The sequence below is a fragment of the Acomys minous genome (assembly GCF_964271855.1).
Source record: "Acomys minous genome assembly, chromosome: 18".
In the NCBI taxonomy this organism is placed as follows: Eukaryota; Metazoa; Chordata; class Mammalia; order Rodentia; family Muridae; genus Acomys; species Acomys minous.
In genome coordinates this window covers 19425505-19438339 of record NC_140501.1, presented here as the reverse complement: position 1 = coordinate 19438339, position 12835 = coordinate 19425505, and the positions used below count along the sequence as shown (strand labels likewise).

Below are 12835 nucleotides of genomic sequence, written 5' to 3'. Positions count from 1 at the left end.
TAAGGCTTTTGTTGTTGCTGCTGCTGTTTTTCATGTGAGAGGTGAAAGGTTTTTTTGTTGTTATTGTTTTGTTTTGTTTTTTGAAAGAGGATTTTTCTGTGTAGCCTTGGCTGCCCTGGACTTGCTTTGTAGACCAGGCTGGCTTTGAACTCACAGAGATCTGCCTGCCTCTGTCTTCCTAGTATAGGGATTACAGGCGTGTGTGTCACCAAGCCTGGCTCAAGAGGAAGAAGTTTTAAATCACCCTATCACACATATTTTAGGAGCTGCACAATACATAGTAAGGAATAAAGTTAAGTAAGTAGCACATTTCATATTTAGAATTAATTCAAAATTAAATTTTAATTTAATTTTCTAATTCATAGAAATACCAACTTATTTTAGGATTCCTACTTAATTATTAGGAAGGGCTCTGTGCAAAGGACTGACTTACATGGTATGGTGAATACATCTATCCCACGAGCACAAGCATGCACAGTGCTGAGACTGCTCTACAACTACCCTCACCCACTGCCCCCACTGTTGTTGGTTAAATAGCAAAATCTGCCAAGTACTGGGAACATCATCTGTCCTACTTGTGCACACGTGGATGCCGAGAGGGATAGAAACCATAGATATCTGTATGTTGACCTCTCTGCCTCTATTGGAGGTGACAGCTCCTTAAGATGTAAAAGTGACCACACCTAAATATCTGTTGGAATTCAAATGCATAGGTAATGGTGGAAAATTTCTTCCTAATATGTATTCATTAAATCATAACTAAATCCTTTTGAAGAACTTATGTCTTCAAACTATTTTTAAAAATATGCTTTCAAAAGAATGTTAAGAGCAATAAACCTGTAAGCTAATTTTTGTTTATGGGCTTCATGTGGCTTTCAAAGAATTTTGTAACATATATTAGGTGTTACTAAAAATTATTATGTGGATGTCCCCAAATAACAACAAAAATAACAAATACTTCACTGAAATTATAAGTTCATATAGTTAAAGAAATTAAATGTTACTGAACATGTTAAATAGGAAAGATTTATCCATTAAAGCAACAACATGATTTTTCTTAGGCAAATCATAATCAGGGCATATGATACCATGCTAGAATATAATACAAGTAATACTATATTGTAATATGCTATGTCACAATATGTGGTGTATATTTGGTTATGTGACGAATGTGCTAAATAGTATATTGTGTTATATTATGATCCATATCATAATGGATCTGATTTGTAATCCTACTTATATACTTTATATTTACTATTCATATGTTTGCTTTTTTCTTACACTTGTTCATCTGTGCACGTGTGTTTGGATGTCAGAGGACAATGTGTGTGGGTTGTGTCTCTTGTTCCATTCCATCATGTGAGTTCCAGGTACTGAAGACTTAGGTTGCTACGCTTGGCAGCAAATGTCCTTTCCCTTAATATTACAGATTACTTTATGGCATTTGCAGTACTCTAAAAGACCAAATGCATATTTTTTAAATATTTTGGAAATGTGTTTAGCCTCTAACACTTATAAATTTAAAATATTAAGTCACTATATAAATACTGTAAGAAAGAGTCATGAAAGAAGGGGTTAGTGTGTGTACACATATGTGTGTGAATTATTTATTAATAATCAAGTTTTAAAAAAGGCTTTTAACTTAAATTTCAAAATATTTCTATTAAAACTAGAATGGTAGAATGATTATCCAGGCTTCAGATAGTAATACAAGTCTGAGAGGAAGCCTGTCCATAAGAACCTGTATTTATCCAAGTGCTTTATGATACACACATATTATCTTGTGGCAATTCTTTTTATCTTAAGACTTTACAAAGCTTAAACAACTAACAAGGATGATTATCTGTAATCCCAGATATAATAAACATGCATTAACAGGATAATTTATAAAATAATATAAATAGGTACATCATAAATAACTTCAAACACATAAAATTCTAAGTAAAATGATAAACCTTCATTACACAAAATGGAATGGGGTGATAATGAGAGGTGAGATGGAAGTCTCTAGGCTCATCCTCCGCTCACTAAGAATGGCCCGTCTGCAGATGCATGCATACCCACCCTTCAGTTTGTGAGACAGAGATGAGAGAGCAGAGGCAGGCCCAGCTACACCAAAAGTTTTGTAAATGCGCTCACGAGAAGCAAGGTTGCGAGATGGAGATTCTACAGTGGAAAACATTGGCAAAGAAGCAGCACAGATTCAATGGAAAAAAAGCTTAGAGAACACAAGCAAAAACAAAGCATTTCAAATGGTATGCAATTATACACTTACTTAAACTAAAGTTTTCAAAAGGTTTACATAAAATTACGATTTAAAGCAAGGTCAAATTAATGTATTTAGATGAATTGTATGTGTAGTATGTTCAACTATGCTATAAGTAAGGCTTATAGAGCTGATAGATCAAGTTTGAGCATTTCTATTTAGAGTAATATTTCCTTAGTTTATTTTAAGTTTCTCTGCTTGCTTACCTGTAAATAAGGGCTTATACAGAGAAGTAATGGTAGAGAAAGAAATATTATTTGTAGTTTAACTATTGCCTCCTGGCTTTCTGAATGCATTGATTATTATGACTTCCCAAAGATGTATCTCAGGATGGCCCCATGCTGAATTTTCATTTCTCTACTCTTCTTACGGCTAACCCAGTATTAGTGTTTTTAAAATAGACCTTTTATCTAAGATATTAAATCCTGTTGGCAAAAAGTCTCACAACACAAATAAAGTACATTTAAAACTCATTGGGAAATGTTAGACAGTTTAATGATTTTTCATGCAGAAAATGATACATGCAATATTAAATAATAAAAAATTTAAAGCAAAATAAGCTTTTAAAAATCTGAATTTTCACCACCCTCCAACACTGCATCACAAACAAGGCAATTAAAATTTATCAGTAGCTTAGAAATAAACTTTTAAAAACATTTTTGAAAATAACAATCTAGGGAGCGTGGGCCATGGCTTAGTGCATACACTGCTTGCTATGCAGGGCTGAGGCTTGACTCTGCATCCCTAGCACAAACACAGATGCTGGCTGTGGCAGTGTGCACCTTTACCCTAGCACCGAGAAGATGGAGACAGGAGGATCCTGGAGCCTCACTGACCAAGGGCCTAGAGGAAACAGGGAGTTCCATTAAACAAAAGACAGTCGAGAGCCACAGAGGAAGACGCCCAGTGAAGACTTCTAGCCTCTATAACTGGCTGTGCATGTGTATTGGCACACATACATGCACACATAAGCAAACAACATACATATACACACATACCCACACAAATTAAGTAATCTACATATATACTTCTAGAATAGTATGAATGATGTTTTTGACTTATAGCTTATTTTAAATCTGCATGATGTACAAATTAAGAAAACTCCAACTAAAGGAAACATACTGAAAATACAGTGGTGAAAAAAGCCCTCTTACGGCACTTGTATTGTGTGAACACTGAGACATGAAAGCTATTAGCATATAATGTTGATAACAATCCAGCCCTGGAAAAAACCACCAGGGGAGTTGGATCACAGGTGCAAAGCCATAGACACTTGGGGGAAAAACAGTGAAAGAAGACAAGAAACGAGCAGTCAACGAGAGAACATATTCAACAGGTTAATGAAGATGCTTCTAGAAGGAGGGCAAATACAAGGGCTGTCAAAGCTTACACAAATCAGAGAATTTACTGTGAATCAGGAGGAAAGCTCATACCTTGAGCTCAATAAGGAACGGAAAGTTGACAGAGATAGACAGTATGATAAACCCTCCATAAACTAAGTTAAAACTTTATACTTTATTTTTGAACATTTTTCTTTTTGCACAAAACTATGAAAATGAGACGTTTCTGCCAAGAGATCCTTACGCACTTCAATCGTAGTTGCAGTTTCTAGCCATTGGTGAGAATGTTAGAAAGGTGATGTGTTTGGGGTTTTTCTCTTCTCTAAGAGCTAAGCTAGAGACAGGACTATGGCTCAGTGGCAGAGAGCCTGTCTGGCAGCCTCAAGGCCCCAGGTTCAGCCCCAGTGTTAAAAAAAACCAACAACAAAGAGATAAACTAAGTGGCAGCTGCTGAGCAGGCCCAATCTGTCAAGCTGAGAATGCTGCCTCCTTCCTGGCAGGCTTGCTATAGTAGAACCCGGGCTCCTCAGGAAGATGCCTCCTTCCTGGCAGGCTTGCTACAGTAGAACCCAGGCTCCTCAGGAAGATGCCTCCTTCCTGGCAGTCTTGCTACAGTAGAACCTGGGCTCCTCAGGAAGATGCCTCCTTCCTGGCAGGCTTGCTACAGTAGAACCCAGGCTCCTCAGGAAGATGCCTCCTTCCTGGCAGGCTTGCTACAGTAGAACCCGGGCTCCTCAGGAAGATGCCTCCTTCCTGGCAGGCTTGCTACAGTAGAACCCGCTCCTCAGGAAGATGCCTCCTTCCTGGCAGGCTTGCTACAGTAGAACCCAGGCTCCTCAGGAAGATGCCTCCTTCCTGGCACGCTTGCTACAGTAGAACCCAGGCTCCTCAGGAAGATGCCTCCTTCCTGGCACGCTTGCTACAGTAGAACCTGGGCTCCTCAGGAAGATGCCTCCTTCCTGGCACGCTTGCTACAGTAGAACCCGGGCTCCTCAGGAAGATGCCTCCTTCCTGGCAGGCTACAGTAGAACCTGGGCTCCTCAGGAAGATGCTGGCTGAAAACTCTGAGGAGACCCATGCTAACCTGAAGCTCCCACTTTAGACCAAATGTCCTAAGTTTAAGGACAAACACCTATAAAACTTTCTTAAAGTCACTTCAGTATTTGATGCATCATTCAGAGTAAATAAAGTGTTCTCAGAGTCTGAAGAATACTGCTAAATTACTAAGGAAAATAAACTATGTCTAGAGATATGCTATGACACTGTTCAGGAAAGAAAAGGTTGGGGAAAAACACTTTATGAAGATTAAATAAGTACTTAAAAAGTTCAAATCTACAGGCAAAACAACCAATCATTCAGTTCATTTCTGCAACATTAATTGTTCCTTGGGTGTCAAAAACTGAACTAGAGATACTAACAATAAAAATAATGGAAAGCATCCATTCTTCTCTCGAGCCCAGCTGAAGCTCAGGCAGCCTAGTGATGTAAGAGCACTCCTCAAACACCGTGGCTCTGTGGGCGTCACTAGCCCTTTATTTCCAACCCTAAGGGTCACATCCAGTTTAATGTAAAACTTACCCTTAATACAATATTTTCTTTTTACTAACATGTCTTTAGTTCTTTCAATTCTTGGTTTTGAAGCCCAAGTATCAAGTTCCCTGATCACTTTACTTACTGTCACAAAAACTGAACTTTAAAGTTACTATACAGGTACTAAGTAATAAGTAAAGCGTTATAAAAATGTGTGGCTTCTCTATGAATGTACAGCTCCTGAGCTACTGCTGAGCCCATAAACTCAAAGAATCAAGGCATCTGTTGCCCTCTTGTGGCAAATACCAAAACTGCAGGTTCTCAGAACTGAAAAAATGGCATAAATTATTATTTAAAGTCAACAATTAAGCAATGACCAGAACTGTTAAATTTTACTATCAGAAATGAGTAAACCACTAGGGAGCTATAACAAGAGAGTGACCTCCACGGATTCTGACAGAAAATCCTGTGTTATAACTCAGCCATGTTACACGCGTATGAAATAAAATTCAGCTTGAGCACTTATTTTATAAAACGATAAATATATTATTAAATTCACTTTTTCATTCAACTTTTAAATTTCCTATTATGTGCTCCCACCAAGCTGTGACACTATCAATGCTTTTCTAGGTTCCCGTCTGGCAGTATTGAGAGAACCGAAAATGAAATACTAGCAAGGACAGTATGATAGAAATCATTATAGTGTATGATAAATTCAGGAGGGTGGATTATCTAAATCATGTTGCATATATTATTATCCACAACACAAAGAAAGCAGAAAATAACACCAACAGGGCTTGACATTAGCATGCTACTGATAAATAATTGTTGGTCCAGTAATTCTTTGGCTTTCAATGTTGTCTGGTTCTCAATTCTGAGCCTTTTGGAATAATTTTTTCTGTCTTATTGTCATTAGTAGGCATAATTCTAACAAAGGGATTTGAAAAAGCTTTTAAATGTTTTAGAAATAATCTTATGATAATGCTCAATTTTCAGTGATGAACTGGCAGCCTACATTCATGCTTGCACACTTATTTTTAAGAAGTAGGTAGGAATCTTCTAATTCAAAAAGCCTTCACAATGACAATAAAAAAATGTGTCAGTAAGGGACGCTGTTGTTGAGTTTCTTCATCCAATTTAATTCCTACTGACTGTGTTTTTCCATTTTCCGAATAGAACATTGGCTATTTTTGACATCACAGGCTCCTGCGACAAGAAGTAAATGGCTAGGTCTGACCTATGCAGTTCATAATTCCCAGAAATCACTCACTTTACAGGTATTTATTTTTAAAATATTAAGAATAAGCTCACTGACTCTTGTAGACACAATAAATCAAAACTTGGCTCTGGCCAAGGTTGTGACAGAACACAGTGCAGACTAAAGAGTGCATGTAACTAGGCGGGGAGGCAGCTCAGTGGTGGAGCCCTCGCCCAGCCTGCACAACACTGTGGATCCTCAGCACTGCAAAAAGGGAAAGGAAAGTTACAATGGAGTGTATGAGTTACTCTCATGTCTTTCACTGTTTCAGAGGATCTGACATATATTGGCGGTGATCATCTCCATATCATCCTAGTGTGTCAGAGCGTGGCGTGACAGCAGAAGCATCGTGTAGACTTCACTGTGGCAAGTGTGTCAGAAGGAATATGGATTTATGTGACTAGGAGAGGAGACTAAGATGTGGGATAAGAATTAAAATTTATTTACATTAGCATCAGTATATTAAAAATTTTAGAAAGACAAAATTCAATGTAAACATAAGCCAGAAATATATTTTCTAATAAAGTATGACATTATTCCATATACTCTGACTATACCTAGATGTCAGAAAAAAAAAGTTGATAACCTTCCCAATATAGCATTTCTGTAAATGATTTTTCATAGCAAATTTACTGATTATACATTAAGAGGCTAGAAACATGATTAAATATACCATAATGGAAAAGGATTTGCTCTGTCTGTAATAGATGGAATATGAGCAGTATTTTATGTATGTATCCTAGATTTTAGAATAACTTAAGAATATCCTAGGAGAGCCATGTTGCTCTTTAAGCAACATTCTAAAATACAGATGATCTGGAGACATTCTCAGAATAAAAAAGTCTGTTTCCACAAACTGCTTCTTATAAGGGACAAGAGAAACCATACAACAGAGAAGCCATACGCTATGATCACAGGTAATTAATGGCAGCCACGGCCATGTCCTGCCCCAGAAGTAATGCCTGAAAAGGAGCTAGTGCTTTAGTGTGCAAGCAGGCGCACGCATGAGTGTGTGGGCACACACTCTCTCTCTCTCTCTCACACACACACACATCACACTTTTAATGTATAGCATGTAAAGAATGGGAAAAAAGGCAAATATCTTGCTGCTGCAAGGCAGGGATAAAGTAGTACAACTATTTCAGTTTTGTGCAGAGGGGGGAAAAGGAGAGAGTGCAAGAGACTGAGTAAATTCTGGCATATCTGACCACAACATAGCAGGAGACACATTGATTGTGAAGCGTGAACACTGAATTATCTAGCTAATGAAGTCTCCGTAAATGTCTAAAACACTTTTGGAAGCTTTGGGGCAAAAACAATACTTAAACTTTAAAAGAATAAAAATGCAGAATAAATGTCTTTTTAAAATATTAATTATTGCTGGGCAAGGGTGGCACATGCCTTTAAATTCCGGAACTCAGAAGGCATAGAGGGTAGACCTCTATGAGTTCAAGAATAGCTTGCTCTACAAAGTGAGTCCCAGCCAGGTAGGACCACACATGAGATGCTGTCTCAAAAAACAAAACAAAACAAAACAAAAACAAAAAGTAAAACAAACAAAACAACAGCCACCACCACCACCAATTACTACTTTAGGAGTGAATGTCATACTCCTATTCCCAGTTGACTTTTCTCAGTTTATTCCACTGGAACTATATTCCTAAAGCATTTATTATTGCTTCAAACTCTCTAATTTTGAAGTTACTAACTACAGAACAGTAAAGAAAAAGCCTAAGTGTTATACATACACACAAGGGAAATCTGTTATGTTTTTCTTCTAGAACAGTAATTCTGTAAAAGAGTAATAGTATAATATCTAAGATAACTTATATAAAATAAGATAATTCTTCCAATTTACAAATGATTGAGTTGGGGACTTGGGAGATGACTCAGTCAGTAAAATGTATGTTGTGAGGCCATAAAGCTTAGATCCCCAGCATGTGGCAAACCTTGGTACTACGGAACACGTCTGTAAACCCAGCTCTGAGGAGGCAGAGATCGGTCTACCCTCAAGCTTACTGGTCAGAGCACACAGTACAATCTGAACCTGTGTGTGTGTGCACACAGACACAGACACAAGCAAGTATACATAAAACACACACATATAAAATGTAATTTAATGTATAGATTGTTTTAAATTCTAAAGGCAGTGGAAAAAAAACTATGCTTCAGAAGAAAGAATAACAATAACAACAACAATCCCAAAAAGTACTAAAAAGGACGCTAACAGAAATACTAAAGTTAAATGTGGGGAGTTTATTTGTCTGTGTTGAATTCACCTAGTAAGCTGAAAACCCACGTTACAAGAGTTAGGAAATTTCTTTTTCCTTTTATTCTAGTGCAAAACTTAATAAAAAGTAAAACTATAAAAAGAAAAGACTCAATCTGACCAAAGGTAATAATACTCTAAATGTTAGAAGTATCTGTAAACAGAATGTTTAAAGTGCTCATTAAAGAATAGACTGTGTAGTATTTATGAAGACAAAGCTGAAGATAAAGCTTGGCATCTGTTGTCAGGAGAAACAGTCCGAAGCAACCCCTGATGCAACCCCTGCCGTTTTATTATGCAACCTTCTAGGGAGAATCCTTTATTCCTTTCTATTTGTTGTTTTATTAGGAAGACAGACAAAGTATAGTGTCAAATACGGATGCACTGCAGTGCTGAAATATGGTGTTTACTACATAGCACTGTTGTCAATACAGGCAAAACTAGTGAATATGGCCACTGACATACAATATTTTACTTTAACATAAAGCTATGAGGCAATCCTCATCTGGTAGTGAGAACAAGGACGCCTGGCTTGAATATAACACTGTTTATAACCAGATAAAACACTGGTGTGATACTTGCCAATAAAGATCTGGTTTTAATGAATACTTGTTATACTAACATATGAAAAAATAAGAATAAATTGTTTTCAAACATGAAAACTATTTTTTAGTCGCATTATGCTAAAAAAGACTGCTGTTCTCTGGAATTTGCAAGTCAGAGTTGAGTGATACTCAGTTCAGACAGTGAGGACTGGCAAGGATCTCAGAACAGCCACTGTTGGAGTACAGGAAAGTAATGATTCAGAATAGGTCATAAGATCTGCCTAGGCCATGGTTCAAATCTGCTGTGAGGTGGAGGAACTGCTGATGCTGGGAACATACACAGTGTGCATGAAATTATACTGGCATAAAAACACTTCAACTATAGCATAGCTAGACAATCAAATTTGCTGTCATTCTTCATGGGAGACTGCAGGGCCTTACCCAGAAAAGGCAAGTGCTCTAGCATCAACACGCCCAGCTCCAGTCCAACATATGGCATCATGACTAGGTGAATTTGTCTTATTAAAATCAAATTTGAATGAATCTGAATGTCTCTAATAAGAATTTTTGGCCTGACTGTATTGCTTTTCTTCTTTAGAACATCCTGCAACCGGAGCACATCTAATTATGAAACATCTGTCACTTCATAAAATTAATAAGTCAAGACTAAGTCTTTTCTTTTATTCTTCTGAAATACTGCTTATCATAGATGGAAGATAGGTATCACACTAGTCTGTTTCCTTGAGAATCTTAGAGATATGGTAACAGACATGCCAATAAGGTAGAGAGTAATAGCAATTATGTGTCCAAACTACCTATAAACATGCCTGTTATATAATATACCCAAAGAGTATACATTCTTATACACTCTTTAACTTATGCTGATAATACTACAACGATCATTTTTACCTAGAATCTCTAGAATTTTCTTAAGTAACCCTAACAACAGTTACCAACATCTTGTTGTACAATAGTAACTTAGGCTTATACATGAATGCATTGTAAATGAAGAGGTCATGCTTCTGAAAACATATTATTGCCCATAAACTGAGGCACACGTAACACTTGAGAGCTGAATTCTAGGCATCTCCTCAAACAAGCAAGCAAGCAAACACACATACACACACACACACAAACACAAAAACCAAAAATGTGAATGCACTGTAAGCGAAGAGCTCATGCTTTTAAAACCATATAATGGGTCCATAAACTAAGATACACTATCACTCAGAGTTGAATTCTGGGCATCTCCTCAAACAAGCAAAACCAACAAACAAAAACAAAGCAAAGAAAGATAAAGAGCTGGAAAGTGAAGCCTCCCTCAACTGTCTTAGTCAGTATGTTTATTTGGACAGGAGAATTTGAAAGCCAGAAGAAATCTATTGTCTTAGAGTTTATTTATGTGGAAAGGCTCAGGAAACTTCTAAAAGGTGAACACTTGCTTAAGTGTGACTTGTTTGAATTTATGTTCTCAGCCAATGGAGGTTGTTATTATGTGTAAATCCTAGACAGTAAAACTGGAATCAAATGACCAATGTAATGTATGAGGAACAAAACACAAAGGAGGTGAGGAAATGACAACTTAAAGAAAAATTGGAAATCCAAATTGCCATACAGTTCATGGATATAAAGTTCATATAGAAGAAACAAACAAGTGCCTTCCTTTTCTACCCATCTGTCACAGTGGAACAGTTACATGGTTCTAGGCATCTACCAAATAACAAAAATGTCATGAAAGCAATGAAAGTTATCAGTATAACTAATGTTTACCAAAGCCATGCATTAAAAAAAATGAAATAAAAATGTCTTTCTGAACAGGTATGAATTGACTAGAATTAGAATAGAAAGAACAATGGTCAGATTAAATAACTCCACTTAATTTAAAAATATTTAACTAAAAGCAAATATCTTAGCTGCAGAACATCTTAGCTCTGAATAGCTTAAATACTTCAAAAATATGGGAGGGATAACATCTAATTAAATAAACCAGGCAGGTGAGTTCATAGCTAACAGACTGATCACTAACTCAGAAAAAAAGCTTCAGAAATGCTTGGTGAGGCAAGTACGGCTGACAGACTTACTCTGAAGCTGAGGCTGCTGGAAGGAAGGGGGCTGTCCGAACACAAATGGGCTGTGGACTAGGGAAGAGGGAGGTTTTGCAGCTTGATCAAAGATGGAAGGAGCTGGGAGATTGGGCCGTGACTGAATGGAATTCAATATGGCACTCAGTTGATCACCTGCAGTGGGCAAAACAGTCAAAACTACAACTTGTTACTCATTAACACCCAAAATGGCAAAGTCAGTGGTGCTTTACAACACGCAGGTAAGTTAAACAGTAAATAAAGCTATGCCAATTCAGAAGAGGGGGAGCTTGTGATCACTGTCCTTGAATAGGGATCTGACTCTGCACACTGGTTAGTATTGAGATTTCCAATGGACACACTCCAGTCTTACATAGTAGTCCACAGAAATAAACCTACCTAAAATCCATATATAACTTTCTCCATTGTTTATGACAGATAAGGGATCTGTGGGGTAATGTATGTAAGTTTTTTCAACGCTGATTTGAGAAAGGGAGAGAGAGAGAGAGAGGGAGAGAGAGAGAGAGAGAGAGAGAGAGAGAGAGAGAGAGAGAGAGAGAGAGAGAGAGAGAAGAGGAAGAGAGAGAGAAATGAAGATCTTAGGTATGGTAAAAGGTGTTTATTCCATGGTGCTCAATAAGGACAAATGCCATCCTGCTTTGTCTCCAGAATACTTCATGCAGAAAACAAGCACTTTATAACTTCATTTTATTAAAATGTATACTCAATGGGAACAAACTATATTTTTAACTCAACAATACAACTACATCCCAGTTATGAATCAATCAATACTTTCTTTTAAAAATGGTTGTTGCTAAGTAACTTATGTTTATGTAAAAGGAGGAATTCTTTTGCTGAGATAGATAATATAAAAATGTATAACTTCTATAATATAAAAATTGAATGAGTTAAACTAATTTGATGGGTATTTTTCCTTATAATTAAATATTAAGGCCATAAATTAAAAATATTCAGATATAATGTACTTAGATGAATAACTACATTTATAAACATATCTGCATTTCAAGTAATTTATATGATGCTGAGTGGGGAAAGCCTCATATTCAAATAGGTTGGTGCAGAAATTGACAGTGTATTTCCAGCTATATTTACTAAATGCAAGTGAAAAATCTCAACTGAGTTGCCAAGTGGTAAAGATTTATATGGAATCATGTATTTAAGTTACACAAGTTCTGTTTTTTTAAAATAAACACTTGAGATTCCAGAAAATATTTCATAGTTTATGAAGAATTACATAAATTGTTCTCAATCAAAATACTATTGCAAACAATTTCTTGATCTTGCACAGTAGAGAAATCAAGAGAAAATAGGAACATTTGTTAAGCTAAATAGTACTTAGACACATTTTATCAAATTTAACTTGCTTAAAATTTTCTCAATATAAAAATAAAGTTAAATGCATGCTACTTTTAAACAATATTTACAAAACCACTTTTGACGTCCCTTTTGTAATTCCTATAGCAACATCTGTATTTCTTAAAAAGTGATTTTATTTTTATTATGCTTCGTTGAATTCCACTTTAAA

The 12835-nt window shown here is 36.5% G+C and overlaps 1 protein-coding gene across 13 annotated transcripts in view; it reads right to left on the bottom strand.

Annotated features, from left to right (window-relative positions):
- Positions 1-12835, bottom strand: part of MYCBP2 (MYC binding protein 2) — a 230898-nt gene that overhangs the window by 44229 nt on the left and 173834 nt on the right. For 11 of the 13 annotated variants that reach the window (XM_084767812.1, XM_084767815.1, XM_084767818.1 and 8 more), the window contains one exon: positions 11290-11445. The exons of the other annotated variants lie outside the window; for them this stretch is intronic. In XM_084767812.1, the coding sequence (XP_084623938.1) occupies positions 11290-11445 (156 nt within the window). The remainder of the gene's footprint in view (positions 1-11289; positions 11446-12835) is intronic. 13 annotated transcript variants of the gene reach the window in all.